The sequence below is a fragment of the Glycine max genome, chromosome 16, assembly GCF_000004515.6.
Source record: "Glycine max cultivar Williams 82 chromosome 16, Glycine_max_v4.0, whole genome shotgun sequence".
NCBI lineage: Eukaryota > Viridiplantae > Streptophyta > Magnoliopsida > Fabales > Fabaceae > Glycine > Glycine max.
Genome location: NC_038252.2, coordinates 8026632 through 8052081, shown reverse-complemented (window position 1 = coordinate 8052081; position 25450 = coordinate 8026632). Strand labels below are relative to the sequence as shown.

The window sequence follows — 25450 nt, the reverse complement described above, 5'->3', positions numbered from 1 at the left end:
TAATTTCGATTGAATAGATTGCAACGTTTTTTTTATAAGCAAAAATTTACCACATTTTGTTAAAGATAAAATGAAAATTAAAGGACTTTAATATTTTTAGTTATTGTAAAATATAAGTTTTCTTTTTCTTAACAGATATTTTTTTGTCTGTTTCTTTTTTTTTAATTTATTTTATTTTATGTTCGATTTGTATCAAGGATTCTTGTTAAGTGACAGTAGTTAGAAAACAAGTTTAATATTTTTTATACTATATATTATGGGAATAGAGAGTTTTGGTGTATATATTTTTGTGTCTATTTTATTCTTATAATTGTACAAGCAAATTATCATTTCTCTCTCAATATTTTATTTCCGTAATTACCTTCACCTCCACTTTTTTATTGTATTTTTTATTTTTAAAAATATAAAGAGACAGTGAGGACTTCGTGCCGCATTTCTCCTAGTCTAAATAACATCAATTAAAATAAAAATATTTAAATATACCATATCCTAATAGAAAAAATTTAAAACTTTATAAGAAGTGTAACAAAAAGATATATGGGGCGGTTGTTACATCATGAACTAAAATAAAACTAAAATTACAAACTAAAACACATAGTAGTATTATATAATAGTCTCATAAAAATTATCAGAAAAAAATTATTAAAAAATAATTGTTATTTTAATTTCTTAATGTAACGTTAATTTTTTATTTATATATCTTATAATATTAATGATATAAGCTATAGAAAAATGAATTAATAACTATAAGGTTAATTTTATAAAATTAAATTTTTTTTATCTATTTATTATTTTTTCTTGATTTTTGTAAAACAACCTTGGACGGCAATTGATAATTGACTTAAATACTTAATTTTCTCATGTTTCATAAGACAGTTAATCTAATTTTATACAATTTTAAAGTGATGTTTTACTCATTTTATCTTAGTTTGTAAATATTAGATTTTTAGTTTAGATACTTAATTTCTTAGGTTGCATCTCATTTTTTTTTGTCTACTTTTTGTAGAAATGGAGTGGATAGTAGAAAATCTCTAGAGCTATTTTGAGGAGGGGGACTTCAATTTAGTTGAGCTAAGGAATGAAGATGGAGCTAAATTCTGACAGCAAGCAAAAACACATCTGGAAGCTTGAGCTAAATTTGGAAGTTGGAGCTAGATTCTCTTTCGCCCTTAAGTTGTTTTGCACTTTAGCTGAAGCTAAAATTTTGAACTCAGCTAAAAGTCACTTAAAATAGAATTTTTGGCTCTTGTATAAATAGGATTTGACTATCATTTAGAAGAGGGGGTCCTTCATTTGGCACGTCTCTACAATCCCCGCGAGGGAGAAAGCTTCCCTTTGCCTCCATTCTTCATCTTCTTCCACCTTCCATGTATTTTGAGGCTACCCATGAAAATGGATAACTAAATCTTCCATTATTGAGGTTAGATGCAACCAAGCTTATACTCTCCTATATCTTTATATATGTTTATATATATCCAATGTATTGATGTTAGTATTTGTTTTTTTACTTAAAGCTTGTTGTGGAATGACCAACCATGACATGTTTTTGGGACTTAATTGTTGTTAGAAAATGCTTTCATAGTCTTGAACTGAAGCAAAATACCCAATGAACTTTGTGTCTAGAAATGAAACTTAGGTCATTGGTCATCTTGAATCACTAGACTTAAAGCTAGTTTCTTTGTTAAGTTTGTGAGGGATCAAAACTTAATAACAAAATTAAGATTCTTTTCACTTAAGAAATTAGGACTAAGAAAATATTTATTGACTAATTTTAGTATTGATTCACAACAAGTATATTTATTATGCATTTAAGCAAGAAGAGAGTAAAATTTGGTAAATTCTAACCCTGATAATTCCTTTTTTATTTGAAAACCCCATTGTTCTAAGCTTTATTTTAACTAAAAAAAACCACAAAAAAAAGTATTTTAATTACTTTGCCTTTACTTGTTTTGTTTTTATCTTACTCAAAATGAACTAAAGTTAATGTTTTCATTACTCCCTTGTGATATTTGTTAGCTTAGATAGTGGTTTTATTAATTTTGCCTAATATTACGCAAGTCTCTAGGTAAACAATATTTGGAATTTCCATTTAATTACTTGTACAATTTAGTAAGGTTGTCAAAGAGATAATAACAAATATAATGAAACAGAAAGAATAATGATAAAAAAAACATATTTAAATAAATAAATAAATAAGCCAAAAGCATGTCGATCATTGATTCAAATGAACCTGCACAATCCACAAGGAGGGAAAGCAGCAAAGTTGACTTAAACTTTTCTGTTATTTATTTCAGTAATACACCAAGATCAATTTACACTCTTTAAAGTTAAAGAAGGATGCATTAAAGGATGGTTGCGGTGGTAAAATAATCAATTTCTAATAACTTTTGGAGTTAAATAGCATCTAGCATCCACTTAAAAACAGAGAAAAGACAGACAATGATATTGGAACTCCACCACAGTACCACCATACCATTTGATTTATAATATTATTGAGAAAAGGACGGAAAAAGGAGAAATATCAAACTAGGAAAATGAACCTCACAAATCACAAACACTGCCTCAAAACCATGCTTTTATACTGCTATATTCCACTTTCTACCTTCTACGAACCCAATAATATGTTTGGTTTGTTCTAAGTGTTGATGAGGACTATCATCTAGTCACTATCACTATCATTGTCAACAGCATCCAAACTACTCTCCCATTTTGAATTCTTAAGAAGAGGAACACCATCATATTGCCTAACATTCCCCTCTCCAAACGCAAATCCTTCTCCACAGCGGAGCAATATGTGTAGCACCTCCTTCATGGAAGGCCTTTTAGCAGGAAGTGTTGAAGTACACAACACTCCAAGTTTGAAAACACTGCACATTTCATTCTTGTAACTTGGATCCATGAAATCAATGTCTAGCAGCTCTTCTATGTTGCTTCCTACAATAATTTGGCGCCACGCCCACTCTGCAAGAGATGAGTGCTCATCACCATAGTTAGCTTCTTTACCAGTTGTCAACTCCAGTAGTATAACCCCAAAGCTGAATACATCAATCTTCTCGCTGACTCGCGTTGTTTGAACATATTCTGCGATGCAATTATAGCAAATTCAGATTAAACTTATTCCAATGAAAAAAAAAAAAGACACGGAGAATTTCAGGCTTGTTTTCTTTTGTTTACATTTCCTGTTTTTCACTTTTAACTCAAAATTATCACCTTGCTTTCCATCTATTTTATCATTTTCAAAGATTTGCACAAGAAATCGTGAAAACAACCTTTTTTTTTTGTTTTCTCTATTTCCTGTGAAAATCTTTGAAAATAGAAAACAAACTAAAAACAATGTGACAGTTTTTTTGTAAATTAAAAGTGAAGACAGGAAAAGAAAACATAAGTAAACATGCCCTTAACTATATAAATAACATATTTGTGAGCAAGAAAAACAAAAAGGATTGATTAGCATGCCATTATTATTCACCTGGAGCCATATAGCCAAATGAGCCAATAACAGATGACATGGTAGCAAGTTCCCCCGGCTTCATTAACATCCTAGCCAGACCAAAATCAGCAACTTTTGCATTGAATTGAGCATCCAAAAGGATGTTGCTTGTTTTTATATCTCGATGAACAATCGGTGGCGAGCAATCATGGTGCATGTAGCACAAACCATGAGCAACACCAGTGGCAATTTGCAATCTCTTTTGCCAATCAAGTTCAAAATGATGCGCTGAACCTGACACAGCTGGTGGTGATTTGCTCTTATTGTGCAGCCACCTATCTAGGCTACAGTTTTCCAAATACTCATAAACAAGGAGCATAGAATCCTCATTAGAGATGCAGCACAACAATTTCACAATGTTTTTGTGACGAATGTTGCTCAGTATTTTAACCTCTGCGCGAAATGAGCTCTCTAGCTTGTGGTCTAACTTTCTGTTACTGGAGATCTTTTTCACAGCAACATAGCCTAAAGCATCAACCGGAACACGGTATACTGTACCAAATCCACCACTTCCAATAACATTATGTTCTGACATTGATGACACTATGCTTGATTCAGTGAAACTCAACCTTTGAAAGGAAATGAGCTTCCATGAGTTATCAAATCCTCGTTTCCTTCTTCGGTGAAGTTTGATAATCAAGAGTGAAATCGACAAAACCAGCAACAAGGCTATTGCTACCAGGCACATAATCAAAGCAAGAGACCAAGAAGAGCCTTTGGATGGCCTTTCAAAGCCAACATTGCACGGCCTAAGTTTCAGTGCTGGAGTATTAGCACAGAGGCCAGAATTGTCCAAAAAGCTTGTGTCATAAGCAAGATTGTCAAATTCACTTGGAACCCTCCCTGTCAAATAATTGGAGGATAGATTGAGATTGGTGATTCTGGGAAGTTTAGAAGGAACTTCACCAGAGAATTGATTTTCTGACAGGTCGAGTACGCTAAGGACGGGTAACAGACCAATTGAATCTGGGATATGTCCAGAGAGTTTGTTTTGGCTCAAATTTAGAGTTACAAGGGATTGCCATGATATGATATCTGATGGAAGTGGCCCTGTGAGCTGGTTATGATCAAGCAATAGAGTTGTTAGCTTGGGAAGAGATGTTAAACCTTTTGGAACACTCCCATTAAGGTTGTTCTCACTTGCTTTAAAAACAACCACATTAGTCCATGAAGATACACCAGTTGGAATCCTACCAAAAAACCGATTGTGACTTATCTCCAAGCGCGAAATACTTGGGGACAATCTCTCAGGAAGCTCACCAGTGAACTTATTATAACTCACCATGAAATTTGACAAATTGAAAGTCCAAAGACCACTAGGAATGCTACCAGAAAACTCATTACTGTAAATTTTTAAATCCTTCAGGCTACTACAGTGGCCAATTGATTCTGGCAATTCACCACTCAGATAATTATCATAAGTAGTTAAATTAAGTAACTGACCATGATAGCACAAGTTTTCTGGGAGCCTTCCAGTAAAACTGTTGTTTGCAACCAAAAATGTTTTAAGCTCCGAGTAGAGACCAAAATCAGGAGGAAGAATACCTGACAAGTTATTGAACATGACCTGAAAATATATCAGAGATGGAATACGGCCTACGCTTTGTGGTATCTCCCCTGACAAGTTATTGAGAGACAAACTCAACAGTGTTAGCTTTTGGAGCTTCCCAAAATCATGAGGTATTTTCCCCTCAAGATTGTTCTCTGCAAGATCGATTTCTGTCAAATTCGATGCTTCAACCACACCAGGTATCTCTCCAGAGAGCTTGTTCTGGAAAAGGTACAGTGTGCTCAAATTCTTGAGCATGAACAAGCCTCTAGGAATGTGTCCAGTTAAATTGCTTCGCGATAAATCCAAGTTCTCCAAAGCCACCATTTCTCCAATGGTTTCAGGGATTTCCCCAAACAGGTTGGAACTGTACATGTGAAAGAACTTCAATTTTTTCAACCGGGTCAAGCTTGACGAGAGCTTGGAAGGAGGGAGCACCAAGTTAGAGGACATATCCAAGAATTCAAGATCGAACAAGTTGGCAATACTCTCATAAGGGAAAGTACCATTGAATAGACAATAGTGAAGTTGAAGCATTTTCAGTTCCTTTAACCTTCCAATGCTTGCAGGAATGTCCCCACTAAAGCTTGTGGAACCGAGATTAAGATGCTGCAAGTTAACCAAGTTGTCTATGTCATCAGGAATGGTGCCCGAAAAATCGTTCATTTCGAGGTCGAGGTAAACCAGCTTGGAACATTTGTAGAGAAATGTTGGGAACTCCCCTGGAATGAAATTCCTACTGAAATTAACAAGTGTGAGATTTTTGAGGTCACACATGAAAGGTGGTAGTGTTTGAGTGATGTTGCTGTTGACCAGAGTCAATCCAGTGACTGAGTAGTCACTGGTGCATGTGATCTCTGGCCAAGTGCAGTGAGAGGCAGTGTTTGATGTTGTCCAGTGACTGAGGAATGAAGGGTTTTTTAGGTGCCGCTTTATATTCATTAGGACTGCATGTTCTTGATCTTGCAGCTGAGTCTGAGAGTGTACATGGCTCAGGATTAGGAATATGGATAAATAATAACAATAGTAAAATGGTACTGTCATGTGTGTGTTTGTGTTTTTTTTTTTTTTTCTGGTTTGTGTGTTTTGAAATGCAGTTAATTTGCAAAGGAGGAGGGAGAAAGAAGACTTATAGTCTACGGTTGCTTGAGACTTTTGTACTCTAAACTTGGACTGAAGATTCAATATATGCTTATGGACATGGGGATACTGTTGAATGTTGATGATTATTATTTCTGCCCATTTTATTTACTCAAAGTCACTTTCAAAATAGAATAAATTTGTGAATAGAAAAAACTGTATATAATACCAGTAGTTAGAGTTCTTATTTTTTAATTTTTGAATAGTCAAATCTCTAAAAATGTAATACAATAATAAATTAGTCTTTAAAATTTAAAAAATATAAATTTAGTTCCTAAAAATACGATAAATTAATTCTGTCATTAAATTTGTACAATCATTTTTTCATTAAGTTATAATATTTAAAGATCAATTTGTTAATAAATTATATCTTTCAAATATCAATTTAATATTAAGTTATAAAATTTAGGGATCAATTTATTATTAAATTATTTTTGGTACTAATTTAGATTTTTTTTATCTTGATTAATTTATCAACCCCTTCACAAATTTGATTATTATTTATCTTTTACAATAATTCAGGCACCTTACCTTACTGTTAGATTCCATTAACTCTTTTAAATATAATGTTTATGCAATAAGGTATAAGCACATGACTACGTACTGCATTCGTGTGAAACACTTTCGTGACATATAGTACTGCTTAATAATTTATCATATAATGAAAGATGATCTGGTGTAGTTAAATCATTTTAGTCTATTCATATTGAGTGTATTATTAGTATTTCCAACCCAAGCAGCACGCATTTGTGGAAAGAAGACCTTAACGTAAACATTCCACCACAAAGGACAATGATGAGGTGCCCATCAATAGAAGAAGACCTTGACTTGACTAATGCACAAATCAAAGGCTTGTGCATCTGTTATTTTCACCAATTCGAATGATCACTGAGTCTTCTATTGGGCATGAAGCATCAATTGTGAGGAAACAATGCCCCACAACCCAGTCCCACACTCTCATACTTTGACAAAATCCACTCCCCTAATTATTGAGCAGCATCAAAATCACACACTAAATCCATTCTCCACTTTAGCCCCACAGATAGTGTGATTTTTACCTTCCAGCACTGAAATCTTACAGTGACTATCAGATGAAATGCATTTTCCTTCCACTAACTACGATTTATTGAATACTTTTCAATTGCAAGTGTGGTATGAATAAGAGTTTAATAGTATAGTCCTGCACTATCAATGCATAAATTTTTATATGCTATTAATCAATTGAAAAACATCATCAGTTTGACTTTGTAAGTAATTATTAAAATAATCAATAAATTTATCAATACATTTTACATTATTAACCGTGTATAAAAATTATTATACTATCAGTTATACCTTAGATACTATTTTGTTATTTCAATCAAAATTAAAGTTTCGTCTCAATAATCTATATAATCCTTTGGTATATATAAGTTTTATCCTATTATTTATTTTGTATAATACTATACTATTACTATATCTAAGTTTTCTCCTCTTATTTATTCTACGAATAAGAATACAAAAGACTAGTCACACACTATGATAAAATCCACTCCTCTAATGATAAGGAAACTGGGCAAGAGATCAAAACCATACACACTATATTCTACTTTGGAATTGGATTATTATCCCCAGCAGACGGAGGGTGGGTTTTACCTTCCTGCACTAAAATCTTACAGTGGCCGTCAGATGAAATGCATTTTCCCTTCCTCTCAGATTCAATATTTTCCAATTGCAAGTCTAATATGAATGAGTTGTTGTTATAAAAAATATTATATGATCAATCAATCAAAAATTATTATTTATTAAGTAATTATAATAAAAGTTAACAAATTTGTTATATTTGATAGATTGTGATTAAATTAATTAAAGTATAAACATCGTCACTTATTATTTATTCTATGAATTGGAATACAAAAGAGTCAAAAGAGTAGTGGCTTGCAACCTAAATAAATCCCACTCACCCTATGGACTAGGTATATGTAATTAATGATTAGTCAGTTATTTTCCATTGAGAATCAGCTATAAGGAGTTTGATCGCATCCAAAGTGCGCAACTTAACTTCTGACACAAATGAAATGGTATTTATGAAATATATAAATCTTTAGATTACTAGAGACGACAAGAAGGACATAAAAATACACTTTGAAGTTAATTTTACACAATAACATGCAGCATTATTTATGCTTCTACAACTCTATCCCATTAAAGAGATAACCTTAAAAAGAGGAAACTTAATTTGGACCATGATTTGTGTCCAGGTACCCAACATCAGGATTGCCCATCTCCGTGTACAAAGCGTGATACTTATGGGTGGGGTAAAACTACAAGGTGTGATATCAATTTCTTGTACCAGATTTGTTTAGAGGAACCTAAGAGGGATTGGACGGATCCAGAAACTCTATTTTGTGGCAATTTTACATTGTCAAAAAATAAATAAGAGCCGTAACATAAAAAAATGGTCATATAGACTAAAATGTAAAATTATGTAAAAGAACTAAAATAGATTATTTTTCTTAATACAAATTATTTGATTATGCTAATTTATGGGATTGATAATATAATTAAGATATTTAGGTCCTCTTGTTTAAGGAATTAAGATAAAGATAAAATTATGATTTGATGATAACATAAACATGAATGGTATGAAATCCATATGAGAATGGGTTTTCTTGTGAACTTATGAATGTGTATAATCCATCAGTTTTGTGCATTATGTAGAGTCTAAGGAGCATAGCACACGTATGCATAATTATTAGGAATGAAACATATTAGGAATGAAAGAAATGGAAGATAGATGAAAAGTAGTTTTAGGATTCATTCAATTCATTCATTCATTCATCAAAGTGTTACAAAATGGATGTATTTATACAAAGATAGAAAATAACTAACTTGAGTAACCAACATTAACTTACTCAAATAACTTCTAGTAACTATAACTTGAGTAACCAACTAATTTACTTAAATAACTTCTAATAACTAACTAAATTAATTTTATGTCTAATACCCCCCCGCAAGCTGGAATGTGTTGAAAAACACTTCTAGCTTGGAGAATACAATACATCAACCTTAAAGAAGAAAGAGAAAAGAAAAGAAAAAAAAAATTGAAAACATGAAATATAACAAAACATGTTGGAAATACATTGATCAAAATATAAACTTCGAGAAATCTTCGACCAACTGCGACTGCTTCCAAGAGTCCAAAGCAAGCATCAAAGCTTGTTGGCAAAAACTTTGGTGACGAAGGACAAGAAATTGTAACCGACACGCTCGAAGAGGTACCACAATGCGGTGGCATAAACGAGTACTGCAACCGCTCCACTCCAATTCATCCACAACACCACATCAACAGAGAACACGATGAAAGGATGAGAAACTAAGGCAATGCCAAGATTGTCATAAGAATGAAGAATGAAGGGGTTAGAATCATCAATGGCAGCCATGACCATGAGAGAAAAAAAAACAACCAGACATCCGAAAGGTCCCTTTAAAAAACGATTCATAAGGAGGTGGCCTACCCAGTTATATAAGAACTTAATCATCAATGGCATCCATGGCCATGAGAGAAAAAAAAAAAACAAAAGAGCAAATTAGGCATCCGAAAGGTCCCCTTAAAAAATGATGCATAAGGGGGTGGCCTACCCAATTATATAAGAACTTAATCATCAATGACATTCATGGCCATGAGAGAAAAAAAAAAGAACCAACCAGACATCCGAAAGGTCCCCTTAAAAAAACGATGCATAAGGGGGTGGCCTACCCAGTTATATAAAAACTTAATCAGCAATGGCATCCATGGCCATGAGAGAAAAAAAAAAAAGAACCAACCAGGCATCTGAAAGGTCCCCTTAAAAAAACGATTTATAAGGGGGTGGCCTACCCAGTTATAGAAGAACTTAATCATCAATGACATCTATGGCCATGAGAGAGAAAAAAAAGGAATCAACCAGGCATTCGAAAGGTCCCCTTAAAAAATGATTCATAAGGGGGTGGCTTACCTAGTTATATAAGAACTTAATCATCCTCATGAACCACCCGATGTGGGACTCGCAACACGCCCCCTTGAGTCAGGGCTCGACGCCACAAAGCGAAGGCTAACAGCACTATCCACACCATCGAGCAGAACCACAAATAACTTCAATAGGAAGCAAGAGACACGGAAGCAAAAACTGCTGATACCATATTAGGAATGAAACATATTAGGAATGAAAGAAATGGAAGATAGATGAAAAGTAGTTTTAGGATTCATTCAATTCATTCATTCATTCATCAAAGTGTTACAAAATGGATGCATTTATACAAAGATAGAAAATAACTAACTTGAGTAACTGTGACACCCTCTACCCCTCACATATATATTAATAAAGGAATAAAAATTCAAATATTAATTAAAAGTATTTTTAAAACATTTTTAAATACAAGCTTTTCAAATGGGTAAAAGGCTCACGTTCACTTCCTTCTACATCATATTCAAATTTGTTCAAATAAATAATAAAGTCATCTCGACTCAAAGAAAGTCATATAAGTCTCATACAATTAATATAGAACCTATATCCTAATGTCACATCCTATCAGAGCGTGGTGTTCTCGTGTCCTCTAGCATGAGGTTCTTCATAGTCATCCACCTATTCATCTGCTCCCCCGAACACAAGTTCAAGATCATCACAGGATCCAAACACAACAACACACAGGGAGTGAGTTATCACATTCCTAACTAATAGAGAAACAAGACAATTAAATATACATATTATATAAATGAGATACCACTTGCTTAAACATAGCTCACGTAACTTCACCACTTCGTCATTCAAAATTCACTTCTCAATTATCAATCACATTACACAAGAATCCCACACTTCGATCAAGATATAATAACACATCAATTAGCAAGCATATGAAATAGTTATGCTAAGACTCAATTCTATATGCAATGTGGTACCATGTCAGTGAAAAACCACCCTGGGGCGCTTAGGAGTACATAACAAGACACACCACACAATGGGTTTGTCAGGTCACTCTCACTAAGTAAGATCATAGGGAGACCAGTCAGGGTCACGATGTTTTGCGAGAATGCTCCAACCATATGAGATCAGCATAGGCTTAAAGGAGCACTCAAACCCGGTGACCCCCAAGGCCTACACTCCGAAGAGTCCGTCAGGGCCTCTCCCTCCTGATTCAGGTCCAACCCCTAAAATAATTTTTTTTTTACATGCAGACACTGCTCATGAATTATACAATACCCACGACCTTACACTCGTGTTTTAAACACGTTCAACACAATTGCGCTACGATTTAACACTGGTTCCTAAATAAGAAACCTACATTTTCTCTTTAACATTGCGCATCAACGCTTTTCTCAAGATAACGCTGGTTGGGTATTGTACAATTCATGGCTTACAACACAAGTAATTTCACATCAAGTGTTAACTATACACTTATCCACAACTAGAACTCATTCACAATTTCACATCTCATAGTGTCACAATCCACCATCACATGTTTACACGTATCTCACAAATTAACACATGTTCAACTTTACACTTATACTCAATCTCAATAACAATATAATAATCAATCTCAAAGCAACATGTTATTCTACAATTCATCACATACTCACAATTTGAATTATCATTTCATATCCTCAATATAACAATGTATATAAAAGACTATCACAACATGAGGACTAAAACCCCTCAAATAATATTACACAATTATATCCAAATCATAGGTCCAAATATACAAATATCAAGAGCACAATTTATCAAGCAATTTTCATCAGGACATCAATATTTTATTTATAATCATAAAGGAAAAATTGCAATTTAACAAACATCCCAAAATAAAATCCCAATTTAATCCTCTAAGGATCCCTACACATGTTCTCACTAATCCCAACGGTGAATAACTCATCCCTTACCTCTAAGCGGGCTCACGTGTCTTCAGCCAGCGATAGCAACATCTCTAGCGGTTCCCGGAAATTCTTTCAATTATTCATCCGACTGCTCCGATAGAATTCCCAAACGTCAGAGAGACGGAGAAGAGATTGAAACCTCCACTTGTACTGTCTTCATACGATTCCTTTTTCTCCCTCCACGAATATTATCCCAAAAATCCCAACGGTGGTAGCGTGCGGAATTGAATTTCGAACAACATATCCAAATTTCACAATAATCCAACGGTTAACGAAACCGGGATCGTAGTTTTACCAAGACAGTTCTGGGTTTCTACGGGAAAGAAAAAGGCTACAATGCGAAGGGTTTTTCTCTCAGTTCAGACATGATATCAAAATTCCCAACGGTGAGAATGCTCGGAATTCTGTTTCGAACATGATACTCAAATTTCACGACGATCCAACGGTGAACGGGTTCGAGATCGTCGTTTTTCTGAGACTGGTTTGGTGGGCTGCGGGAAAAAGAAAGGGTTTTGAGAGGAGAAGGGGAAAAACGAAAATGAGGCCAAAAGGAGGCAGCTGACTTAACATAACTATTTATACCTAGGGTACTCAGCCTATTATTTGCTCTATATTTATTTATTTATTTATTTATTACTAAAAAGCTTTTTAAATTTATTTACGAAAAATTGGGATGTTACAGTAACCAACATTAACTTACTCAAATAACTTCTAGTAACTATAACTTGAGTAACCAACTAATTTACTTAAATAACTTCTAATAACTAACTAAATTAATTTTATGTCTAATAATAATGTTACGATGTAATGTGTTGGATTATGTGAAATGTGTGTGTGCCATTCAGCTTAAGTTGTTGTATTGTAAGAATGTGAATTAATATTGTGACTTGTGATGTGTGACTTGTAATGTGTATTGTTGTGATAGCAAGGTTAAAGGTTTGAGAAGGGTTATGCTTAGAATAGTGTTATGTGAGTCCTAGTTGGGACAAGTATAGATGTAAGTATGTATGTTCATAACTAAGGGTAAGTCCAAGCAAAATGCGCATTAATTGAGATTGATAAGCATGAACTCCTAGTTTAATAATGAGAACAAGCTAATGTAATAATTATAATGAGAGTGAGGAAGAAATTGATAGAAAATATTAATTATCGTAAGTGTTTATTCAAAAGATATTTATGTCTTAAAAACGAATCAGTACTCTTAATTATTTTGATTAGATGCAAATAAATACAAATAATAAAAGTTGTGTTTAATGTGTTATCAGATTATGTTTTGTATCTCTGCATCTATATTTTCAAATGATACATCCATAAGATGATCTGGCATAATATTTATATTTAAGACCTTCATTTAACACTCTCTGTTTTAGATTCTTTCATGCAAAAAATATTCTCCTAGGATTTGTCAAAGTCCTATGAAGAATAAATGGAGTCCATAGTCTAGAAGCGTTAATCCTTATCAAAAGGAACACTCTGCTGGTGTGAACCTACTATGAGGAAAGAAGTGACTTTTCTGTTGAAGTGTAAGGCACACTAGCCTATCAGCATGAACTTTGAAGAGCCCAAAACGGGTTCAAGACTTCATTTAGGTCCTTTTCCATACGTATGAAATCTTGCGTAAACCTAGGCTTAATTATGACAATACCCTTGTGGTGTTACAATATTAAAGGACCTAAATGATATGCAACACAAAAACCAATTTTAGCTCAAAAGAGCCCAAAATCAATTTTAGGTCTTCATGCTCAACATTTTACTATGCATCATTTAGTCATCATGAGTTGGTTTGCTCTAAGTGTTAAGGAGGATGGAAAAGGATTGAAGATTGAGTATTCATTAAGTGATAAAAATGATATTAGTAACATGAAATATATATGTATGTCTGCACTTTGACCAAGTGCATGTCGACATCTTCCTTATCTTAAATTATCACTAACACCAACTCATGTAACTTAATGAGTTCTTTTTTTTTTTTTTGTATTCTATTCCCATCATGCTTCTTTTGCTACATATGATTTATTCTGTTTTGTATAAGAAGTGTTGAATCAACATCCCTGGTTTTAATTATGGCAAACCATTAGCAATACAAATTGAAAGGACAATGAGTTTAAGTGATGGCTAACATTCTACTTAATCGTTTCAGTGTTTATTCCTTAAGAATTAGAAGTGTTATTTCATTCCGAGGTCCTCAGAATGATGCCAAAAAAGGTTCAGAGAATTTTTGTTAGAGTTAAGAACTCATAAGAATTCATGAAGGCCATCAGAATGATGAAGTTTGTTTCCCTTTAAGAACTTGGTTCTAGGCAAGATAATGAAAAACAAGGTCTTACATGGAATATCTATCAAAGGCTACATGAAAAGCATCATGGTTTAGAATGAAAATATGTAGAGTCTACATCAGAATGATGAAGACCTTAACGTTGAGTTTTTGAACATCATAATAGTTCAAAATGACTTAGAAAGCATCACTTGGACATTATCAAAATCACTTTCCATATGTTACACTTTCAGTGATAGCACGTCAGAAAGTAAAAGTTATCTACAGATGAAAATGCAAGTATGTTGAAAGTTGAAGAAGTTCATGAGAAGCATTAATGTCAAGCATCAGATTGAAGGATAGAAGAAAACTACTCAGACTGTACATGGACAGAATACTAACAAACCAACAACTGAAATTCTACTAAGTCTTTCTAAAGTAATCAACTTCAGAATGCTTGAAGTTGTAAAGAAGTGTTAAGAGTGATGAGCTTGTCCTACATCAAAAAGAGATATCAATTTGAATTTCATTAAGAGTGTGTTTTGATAGGGTAATTTAACTAGGTAATGTATTTTTTATAGGGAATTAAATTCTTTTTTATTAAAAGTAACTGTTTGGATATTTTAGTAAAAGAAATTTAAAATTTTAGAATTTTAAAAGGGATTTTAGTTAGTTGAAAGAATAGAATTTCAAATTCTATCTTCAAGGGAGCGAATTTGGAAATTCCTCTCTCCGTCGCCGTCATGCCCCTCCTTGGCCACCTTCACCTCGACGACAACTTCTTCTCCGACCAGATCCCTCCCGAGTACGGCACCTGGCAGCACCTCCAGTACCTCGCCCTATCCGACAACGAGCTCGTTGGCAACATTGTGCCCGAGCTTGAAAACCTCTCCGCCCTCTTTGACAAGAGGAATAGAGAGAGAATCGGTACCGCACCCAGCATCGAAAAATTGTAACGCCCTGAAGGGAACCTTCATCCTTCAACATGCTCAGTGTGTTCTCTACGGTCTTGGCGTGGCCCAACCTAATGTCACGCTGAACCCAGTTCACCTCGTCGGTGTCGCCGTAGATCTTCTTCCAACGCTGGAACCCGGTGTTGTTGAAGTACTCCCTCACCACCTCCTTGTCGCCGCCGCCCACCTCCTCTGCCTGCAACTACCATCGCCACTCCGGGTCCGTCAGCAACAGCACTACTGCAGTGCCACCACGAATCCCCCGTTCACCACCGCGATCGTCGTCCTGTCGATGGCGTCCGAGACGTCCGCCGCAATGGCCGTGGAGAGCGGTGGGATGGCAAACATAGGGAGGGATTTTAGGCAGTTTGTGAGAGAATCGAGTGGAAATGGAAGTTTTGTTTGGGTTCGCAACGAAGAGGGCAACCATAGGGAGGATGAGAATGCTATTGTAATTTTGGGCCCTGTTGTATCCAAACACACAATTTTAAAAATAAAGAAATTTAAATTGAAGCATTTGAAATTTTCAAAATTTAAAATTCTTTAGAATTTTAAATTGCCTCATCCAAACACACTGTAAGGGAATTCATTAAGTATGGATTCTTTCTCATCAAACATTAGAATGACTATTCTATTGGTTCTTCAGAATGTCCATCATAAAGGTTCCTCAAAATGATTTTGTATGTTGTCACTCCATGACAGTGTAATGTATACTTACTTGCTCTAGAAGTGTATCAAATGTGCAGAGCCTACTACAACAATCTTCTTGGGAGCTTTATAAGACATTTTCCAAGGTTATGAAGAACAAGTTTCAGCATTCCAAATATGCATCATCATGTGCAAGATCTTTGAGTGAGAAATATGTGTTTTTAGCTTCAACCCTCTCTATGAGAGTAACTCACTTCTGCATTGTGCTTTCAAAACTTGTAATAATCTTAGATAGGAGTGACAAATTAAATTCCTTAGTGCAATCCCTCTTGTAAAGTGAAAATTTGTACTTTGTGCAATAAATCACAGATCCCTTTTTTGTAAAGTCCAGTAGTGATTAGACATGGCAATGGGGCGGGGCAATCACAGGTATTATGTCCCTAATCCCCGACCTTGACTCCCTAATATGTCCCCATACCTGTATCCGATATCCGACGGGTTAAAATTTATTATCTCATCCCCGTACCCGTTGGGTATCGGGTATCCCCGACCCGTACCCGATTCAAATTAGAAAAATAATTTTTTTTTGTAAAAAATATTAAAAATTTGATTTTAGAAAAAATAAATTGATTGTTAAAAATTTATTTTCAACTACTTATATATCATTAAATTTATTATAACGTATGTGTCTACAAAATTCGTTAAGAAATGAATATTAAATTATGTAAAAATTCTAAAATAAAATTAATTAGTAATAAATAAAATTAAGACTAACACATTTGTCTAGCGTGATTCCAAAATTTTTTAAGGTAAATAAAATACGCCAAATATGAAACAACATAACTCAAATGTTCATTAGTTCAAATTACACCAAATTAGAAAAAACTAGAAAATGAAAACAATGTCCATCATCAAAATAACCACCAACTTCCCCAAAGATGTCATCAACGTTTCTTCCTCAACGCTCAACCTGGTATTTATAAAATCAAACATCATATTTTAGATATTGTTTCAAATCTTAAAATTGTACATCACATTAGTAAATAAGTATAGTTATTACTTTACCAATCAACAATAATGTCTACTAATCTTGCAAACATTAAGTAATGCTACTGACCAAAGATCCACCTATATTTTAAAATTTTTGAAAAATTAGATATGAATAATGATATTAAAGTTTTTTTAGAACAACTAAAAGTGAATATACCTTCATCATCGGATTCAATCTCATTAGTAAAAGTTTATTCTTCAATTGATCTAGAATCTATAAATAATAATTATAAAATAATAAATAACAAGTTATAAGTTTTAAAAATATAAGCAATTCATAAAGTATTACATAAGCATTCAGAATTTTACCTGCATTCTCTGAATTCCATAACCAACTTTTAAAGCAGCATGAAAGATATGACATTTGTTACTCTTGTTGTGGTCAAAGTTCAAACAGTTCACTCACTTTATAGCTGATATGGTTCAGGTGAAGAATGGTGTTGAAATGAAGGGAAATTCTGCTTTAGTTAATAAAGAAACAGATGAAAATTTGCCTAAAACTTTGAATGAAGAGACAAGGAGATATAGCTCGAGCAGGGAAGCCATCAGCAACAAGTATGCTACTGTCAGACAGTAGAGTGAATTAACATCTGTGAAGGTTTCCTTGCTTGATCACGACAATGCTCATTCTAGTAATGTTGTTGGAACTTCAGGCTTGGTCGAAAAGTTGCAAAGTGTTCTATAATTGATCATGCAAAAACATAGTATCATGTACAGTTTCTTGTTTCCTTTGGTAGTTTATACCAAATGCATTTTAAAGATAGATAGATAGAGAGTCTTTGATACAGGAACTCATACTCGTTACAAGTGAATCTCACATCAAGTGTAGATGATCCATAGAAAGAATACTTAAAATTGCACCGGTATACAACATTCAGACATTTGTTCTGTTTTGATTCATAATCTTATTTCACTACCCGCTTAGCAATTAGCATACCGCTCCATTATACACATAACAGACAGCGACGAATCTACTTTGTGGGTTTTGGGGGCAATTGCTCCCACTAACTTTAAAACTTAATGAAATATGTGAATGGCATCATGTTTTGCTCGTGCATGTACACCCTTATCACAGTAGATATTAAAAATGACAACTAGAACACTTGTGGAACAATGAGAGAAAAGAATGAAATATTTTAATATGATTTATGTTGAGGGGGTGGTGAACATCGACATGTAAAGAAAACCATTAAAATTCCTGTAACAAGCCAATAACCATCTCAATAATAGAAAACCATCCGTGCTCATGCCATCACACATCCTTTCATTTAGAGGCGAGTTTAATTTTGATTCACAATCATGTTTAGTTACATCAATTAAAACACTAGATCCAAATTAACTAATTAAAAATGCCAATTACTTCCCTCACTCACGAACCTCCTTGCCAGGGATGGAGCAAAGAGGGTTGAAATTGAAAGAGAGAAGGAAGGAAGCGATACATGATTACCTGAAGGAAGAAGAAGAGGAAGAGCCAAGGTCTGAAGTTAGGGTTAGGGTTGGGGGTAGGACCGTAGGACTTGCTGTTTGGTGATATAATACAATACAATTTTAATTTATACACGCTTTAGCTTTTTTCTCTGAACGGAACCCTATTCTTTCACGTGCAGGATTTTTATTTATGTTATTTTTAAGTGGTGGGGCGGATCTGGGTTTGGGGTCGGGGCAGATATAGTAATCCTATACCTGTACCCGTACCTGTACCCGTACCCGACTTTTGGTTATCGGAGAAAACCCGAACTCATACCCGATCAACTCGGATATTACCCGTCAAAGTCAGGACAGATTCGAGCGGGTACCCACGGATACAGGTTTTCTTGCCATGTCTAGTAGTGACTCCAAAGGTGAACCCATTGATGTAGCTGGTCTAGTAGAGACTAAGATTGAAGTCCACTAAAGAACTAGCAAGGTTGTGAAACCTAGTGGTTGTTGATCCACTTTTGAACCAGTTGTGTTAGTGAAATCTCATCTTTAAGGATAAGGATTAAACGTAGTCCAAAATTGGAGTGAACTAATATAAGAACCGCTATATAGTCTTTCTCTTTCTCTCTTTTTACTTTGCTTTGCATAGAATTAAAAATTGATTTGGATCAAAAAGATTAAAATTTGTTATTTTTCATCTTAACTATAGAAGTGAACTTTGGTTTATCAAAAGATTCTTATTAAATAATTATCTTTGAAACAAAAACTTTAAACTATGAAAGAACTATTTTTTCATAATTGTTGCATTTTCACTTTAAGTAACTTGTATTTCCATTCAGAGTTCGTAACAATTTTCTCATTCTGGACCTGTTCATTATGAACTATCATCATAAACTTTCTTGTTTTCAAAGGAACATCAATTCAATTCCCCTTCTTAAGTGTAGTTCGCATACCCACTAGACAACTAAAATTGAAAATTGCAACCGGAGATTCATGCACCATTAGATCAGCATGATTTTTGGACAAAAAATTCGACATACATGATTTTCTAATGACAAAAGTTCTGATAGGGAGCTTATGGACAACAATTCATGTTCATCTCCTAGTCGTGGTTCAAGAGTAAGCATGAATCATTCATGTTCTCGTTTGTTGATTGGTCAATGAACCCAGCTGCATGCATTGGTGAATCGTCTAGAGGTTAACATGTTATTGGTCCCTTCTTATTTTGTGGGATCCCAAGTGTGCGTCGCATTCCATTGACATTTATGGCATAGGAATTTGTTTTATATATTTTGGCGATAGCAAGGGCTAGCCTATTGGTGTTTATTGTTGCGAGATTGGTCCTTTGTGAATGCAATTATGGCTAAGGTGATGCTAGGTGCACCAACTCTATTGCTTGTACACCCAACATTTTTTGTTAATTTCAAAATTATCCTACATCGAAGGTACGTGAGTTCGTGATTGATCCATATGATTTGTACAGATGAACTTGATCCGTAAGTATAATTTAAACATACGAATCAACATGATCTGTATGAGTCATACGAATCAAGTTAATTCATATGAATCATACGGATCAATATGATTCGTAGGGATCAACTTGATCTGTCTAACTCATACGGATCAACTTGAAGGGTATTTTCTCCTATTCACTTAAAATGCTAGGTGCACTAGCATCACCCTTATGGCTATTGATGGGGTGGAGATCATTGGGCTTTCTGATGGGCTGATTTTGTGGGGGGCATTTATGTTGGTGACTAATGGGGTTATCTCCCATTTATGTCTCTTTATAGGCATAAATTATTTATAACCTCTTGGTTGTTTCCCAATGTCAAATGATCTGTGTATTAGGATATCGATACCACTTATATCTTGTTATTAATATATATGTTTAGTCGAACCAAAAAGAAATCGGACCTGAAGGATATATATACATCTTTTACACATATATTAAATAAAAAATTTAAATATATTTTTAATTCTTATCATTTTATATTTTTTTCATTTAATCCTTAAAAAAAACAATTAATCCTTGTAAATTTGTAACGATTCATTTTAAGTCCTTCTATCCATATCTGTTAAAAAATATGACATGGCATCACGAGGTTTACATGGAAAAGTCTTATTGGTTGTATTAAATATGAAATTTTAATAGCAAAATAATATTTTGTTTTTTTTATAATACAAAATTAGAAACTTAAAATGGGTGTTTATAAAAAAACGCAGAGGCACATCGTAAGGGGATTTTATCCACAAACTTTCATTCATTGAAAGTCAAAAGGATTACACAATCTATATTCAGCCAGTCATTACAATTGGCAAATGGATTTACCACTTCATTAACAAAAAAAAGACACTAAATCCACTGCTACATTTTACTCATTGCATAAACTTCAAAACCAATCCACGACATCAGCAACATTATTAGCAGCAAATTTTGTTTCTTTTCTTCTCCATTTTCAACCTCAGCTTTTCAATTTTCTTTAACCACATTTCCATCGTGAGATTTGAACACCCACAGGCCTGTCAGGTCACAACTGCCAACAACACCATTTCGAGATTCCAAAGCCAGACTCATGCTATCTGTACTTGTGCATTGAATGATATGGCTGTAATTCTCATTTGTTGTGTGTCCGCATCCGACGTCCAATATCTTATTCCAAGTGCCGAGAGAGATACATGTAATTCTCATTGCTGCCATGTCAGATGGCAGAATGGTTTGCTCTGCCAAGAAACCCTAAACGCACAACATATCCGTGTGTTAACCCTTTACCATTTTACGGTATGTATTTTTATTTATTTTTATTTTTAAATTAATATAAGACTAAAATATATTTTTTGTTCTTATAAATATCAAAATGTTCAAAATTCATTTCTACAAAATCGCAAAATTAAAATGTGTTATTTCTGACGAATAACCTGAACCTAATTCGAGCCTACACATGTTAATGAGGAGAGGGCTAGTTTTTTTTCAACTTTTTTTTTTTACATCAGATATTATTATAAACAATGAAGAAAACATTATTCTACATCAGTTCTCAGTACCCCATGGCCTTGCCATAGAACAATCTAAGTTCACTACATAAAACCACCACCAACCACCACACAACCAAACCCAACCACCACCACCACCATTGACCACTGCACAACCAAACCCAACCACCACCGATCATTGTACAACTAAACCCAACCCACCACCACGCAACTAAATCCAACCACCACCATCAAACCAAATTTGTTGATCTAATATCCCTTCTCTCACGATAGTTGGGGCTAGTGGCACAAAGATGCACGTGTGGATTTGTGTCACACCAGGATAAGGGTCTTGCATGACACGAATTGGATTGAGGGTGGTCGTGTCCAACTCCCTTGTGATCATGAGTTTCATGACAATGGTGGTGGTCACAGAGGTACGAAAAATTTGCATTCAGGTACGAAAAACAGTTTCATCAACGATTGTTTGATAATTTAAGGAACTCAATTAAATCACTAAAGAAAAACACTTGGATTTGATTTAATCTTAAAAGAAAGAATCAACAAATAATTGTTCAAAATTACAAACGCAAGACAGTGAAGACACTAACTTTTTCCATCCGCTTCAGTTAATATTTTCAACAAGGGAAAATTTAGAATAGTATTCCATCAGGCACTAAATTCATATATGATTTACTTTTTTAAAGACTAATTTAAGTACTAAAAATAAAAGAAAAATAATTGAAAGAATAAGTCGCTTAATCGTTCTACCGTTGTAATGTTGAAATATTATTGGGTGACTTTTTTCAAAACCAATGCGCAATTTTTCAGCGACCAAAGGACCAGATTGAGTTTTGCTCTAGAAACCAATTAAACCAGCTGAGGATCATATAACACTATCCATCCAGCCAGTGTGCCACAAGTCAATGGGTCAATTTCTTTAAACTTATTTATTAAACTAAGCGTTTATTTAAAAAATAAACAATTTTTTATTTTTAGTGTTTATCTAAATTGTTTTTGCTTTAAAAAAACTTCTACTTATTTTAAGAAGCAAATTTTATCTACTTAAAAAAAATACTTGTATAAACAACCTTTATTTTAAAGTTATTTTATTTAAATTTAAACAAACTCACCCAATATCACATAAATACCTCATGTAAAGTGCCAAGCTAACACTGGTGAATTCACTAAACATCTAATCTTCCCAGTTGATAAAGAGAAACCACGATGTACTTAAAGAATGGAGTCCTGACCTCATCTACATATAACAATGAAAGAAAATCGTAATACAGACAACCAAAATAATGAAGACTATAATATTGAAATACAAGAATAAAGAATACACAATTCTGTTGAGACCATAAATGTAGAAATATGCAGAATTCACACAATGCATAACATATAACTTCAGTTGCTTACTGAATCCTTCATGTTGTAAATCAAAATAAATGAACAGGCTATAAGAAAGTTCCAATTTCCAAATCCATGATAATTTCAAAACCCATGAGAAAGACTAAACCTACATATCTTCATGTTGATGATCAAGATTTAAAATCAGCAAAGCACTATTTTCATTCAACCTATACAAGGATACTCAGTACCTACAATTTTTTTGCTTTAAACCTAAATAAAAATAAAATAAAATAAAATAACTTCTAATCAGATGCCGGTTAATTCCAAAAGCATAATTTATACCTATTTTCCCAATAAATTAATGATCCAATGATCAGAAAATTGAAATAAAACCCAATGTTTTCATCATGTAAACAGAAAAGACATAAACAGATAAAGCATAAACTGCTACCATTATAGAGAAGACATAGCACCTCTACATTTTAGAATTTTAAAGCGATTTACCACCCCCAGCCTAAACATCAACCTAGTCAAGTAGGCTTTCACACATAAGGAGGTGTGAACTGTATGGCCAAGTTCTGTCAACTGACCAATCAAATATTAACCCATAAATGACGAGTAAATGGCTCACCATGTCCAATCAGGCTCATGGCTGATCTATTGGCAGAGCTGACTCAAAGTCAAGGCCAATGAACTATTGTGCACTGATAGCAGGAAAACAGTAGAGCTGCGAGGAATTGGTAGGCCAACTAGTCTTCGGGGCCCAACATAACAGTCTCTAAAGTGTCATTAGCGGGAACAGTTAAAGAATGGCACACTTGTTAAATAGGTGTGACTAGTCTTAGTCCCTTCACCTCAAGTCATGCCTTGTAGAGCTCACAGGACTCTTGAGTTCACACTGAACTTTTTTAAGACTCTCTAAAAAATACCAATATATGCAGAACAAATAACAATATCACTGTTCTATAAAAACAAATCCAACAATAATAACTGATAAATCATTACAAAAAAGTAATAAAAGAAAGGCTTAAATATGTTTTTCATACTTGTAATATACTTCTTTTTCAGTATACTAACTATATTTTTTTTATTTTACTACCTTACATTTTCAAACTTTTAATTTTGGTATCTGCCATCAGTCTAAGTCTGTTAAGTAATGATGTAATACTAATGTTAGCTTGTCACATCATCACGTGACACTATGTTAACTTGTCACGTCATTACTTAACAGAACCAAAAGAAAAAGTTTGAAAATGTCAAGTAGTAGAAAAAAGTTACGTAGTAAATTGAAAAGGGGATATATTACAGGTATGAAAAACACAGGTATGAAAAACACATTTAAGCCTAGAGGAAACTACATAGAATTTTACATACTTAAATGTTAAAGATTCATATTTCATCCCATTCTGAGTATTATGTAACCTGTGTTAAGATATATAGAGGATAACATCTTACTCCAACCAAACAAAAGTCATAAAACAGCACCCTCAAACTGTGTAGTACTCCTATTTCCAATGAAAGGAGACATTTAAACATTCAAAATAAATAGCTCCATCTAATATGATATCAAAATTTCAATTCAAAAGAAAACAATACATAAATTATAGATGTGATGAAAGCCTACCACTACACTTATATTACATATTATTGTGAGAGCGAAAAAAAAAAAAGGAAAACAAGTAACAAAATCATTGTATGATAGACAATCATCAAGTGAGGTTCAACAACAAATTCAATATTTAACTTCTCAACTCTTCCACAAAAAATAACTAACCCCTATAACCAAACCCCAATTACTTGAGAAATTATTAGATAGTCTCAGACCACCACATGTTTTATGATCTCAATCAATCAATCTCTACATGAAACTAGTCAAGCATTTCAATTAACTATGACACTCAATTTCATGTCATGTGGAGATCAATTAGGAATTTGGTCTGAACTCTGAACCACAGGATAATCTCTCCACTTACTTATACTCAAAATTGGGCACAGGGGGAGCATCGAAACTCTCCAGAATCTTCGTCTCGCTTCCGCCGCTGCCGGCGGTCTCCTCTCTGTTCCCTCCACCGAACCACCCTCCGAGCCACGGCTGCTCGGACGACTGCGGAGGCTGCGGCTGCGGCTCGTCCATGATCATAGGCATGGGCTGCTGCGCGCTGAGGAACTTGTTGAGCATGATCCCGGCGCCCTCGATGAGGGCGAGGAGGACGCCGCCGAATGCCGCGGAGCGGGCGGAGGCGCCGAGGCCCTGGCGCATAGAGAGGAAGCCGCCAGTGGCGGCGCCGGCGACGATGGAGTTCCAGGGGTCCTCCTTCTGGCGAGCGTAGACCATGGTGCAGTCAAAGGCGGAGAAGAGGCCGCCCCAGACGGCGAAGCTGCCGCCGACGCGGGGGGCGTTAAGGCGCACGGCCTGGGTGGCGCCGACGAATCGATCGCCCTTGGGGGAATTGTAGAGACCCTTGAGAAAATGGAAGGCGGAGCCACCCACCGCTCCCATGCCGAAGGCGCCGCCTATGTCGTCGAGGATGCGATCGGGGCAGGGTTCGCGAGATGTCTCGGGTGTTCCCATGGCGTGTTAGGGTTTCTCTCAATCTAGGGTTTGTGATTTGGGGAATTTTCTCTCTGCCTAGGGTTGGGACTGCACGCGGCGTTGTTGAGGAAAGAGCCGATCCAGGAATATACCCACACGCATGCTACTATTTGTTTATTACTTGTTCCTTACTCTATT

At 34.7% G+C, this 25450-nt stretch overlaps 2 protein-coding genes across 4 annotated transcripts; both read right to left on the bottom strand.

The window, feature by feature from the left end:
* Nucleotides 1-2263: 2263 nt before the first annotated feature.
* LOC100819744 (receptor-like protein kinase 5) lies at nucleotides 2264-6237 on the bottom strand. The gene is made up of 2 exons (XM_003548547.4): nucleotides 3470-6237; nucleotides 2264-3081 (listed from the first exon to the last, which is right to left on the bottom strand). Exons 1-2 carry the CDS (start codon nucleotides 6081-6083, stop codon nucleotides 2660-2662), a joined length of 3036 nt encoding a protein of 1011 aa, XP_003548595.1. The 5' UTR covers nucleotides 6084-6237; the 3' UTR covers nucleotides 2264-2659.
* Nucleotides 6238-20642: 14405 nt separating this feature from the next.
* On the bottom strand, nucleotides 20643-25450 carry LOC100786221 (mitochondrial import inner membrane translocase subunit TIM17-2). 3 transcript variants are annotated; one of them, XM_041010287.1, is made up of 3 exons: nucleotides 24693-25450; nucleotides 22518-22624; nucleotides 20643-21130 (listed from the first exon to the last, which is right to left on the bottom strand). In XM_041010287.1, the coding sequence occupies exons 1-2, from the start codon at nucleotides 25289-25291 to the stop codon at nucleotides 22621-22623; spliced, it is 603 nt and encodes a 200-aa protein (XP_040866221.1). In that variant the 5' UTR covers nucleotides 25292-25450; the 3' UTR covers nucleotides 20643-21130; nucleotides 22518-22620. The 3 variants fall into 3 exon arrangements, with proteins under 3 accessions (XP_040866221.1, XP_040866220.1, XP_003547748.1); XM_041010286.1 differs by lacking the exon at nucleotides 20643-21130 and having other exon boundaries at nucleotides 22459-22624; nucleotides 23351-25450; XM_003547700.5 differs by lacking the exon at nucleotides 20643-21130 and having other exon boundaries at nucleotides 22459-22624.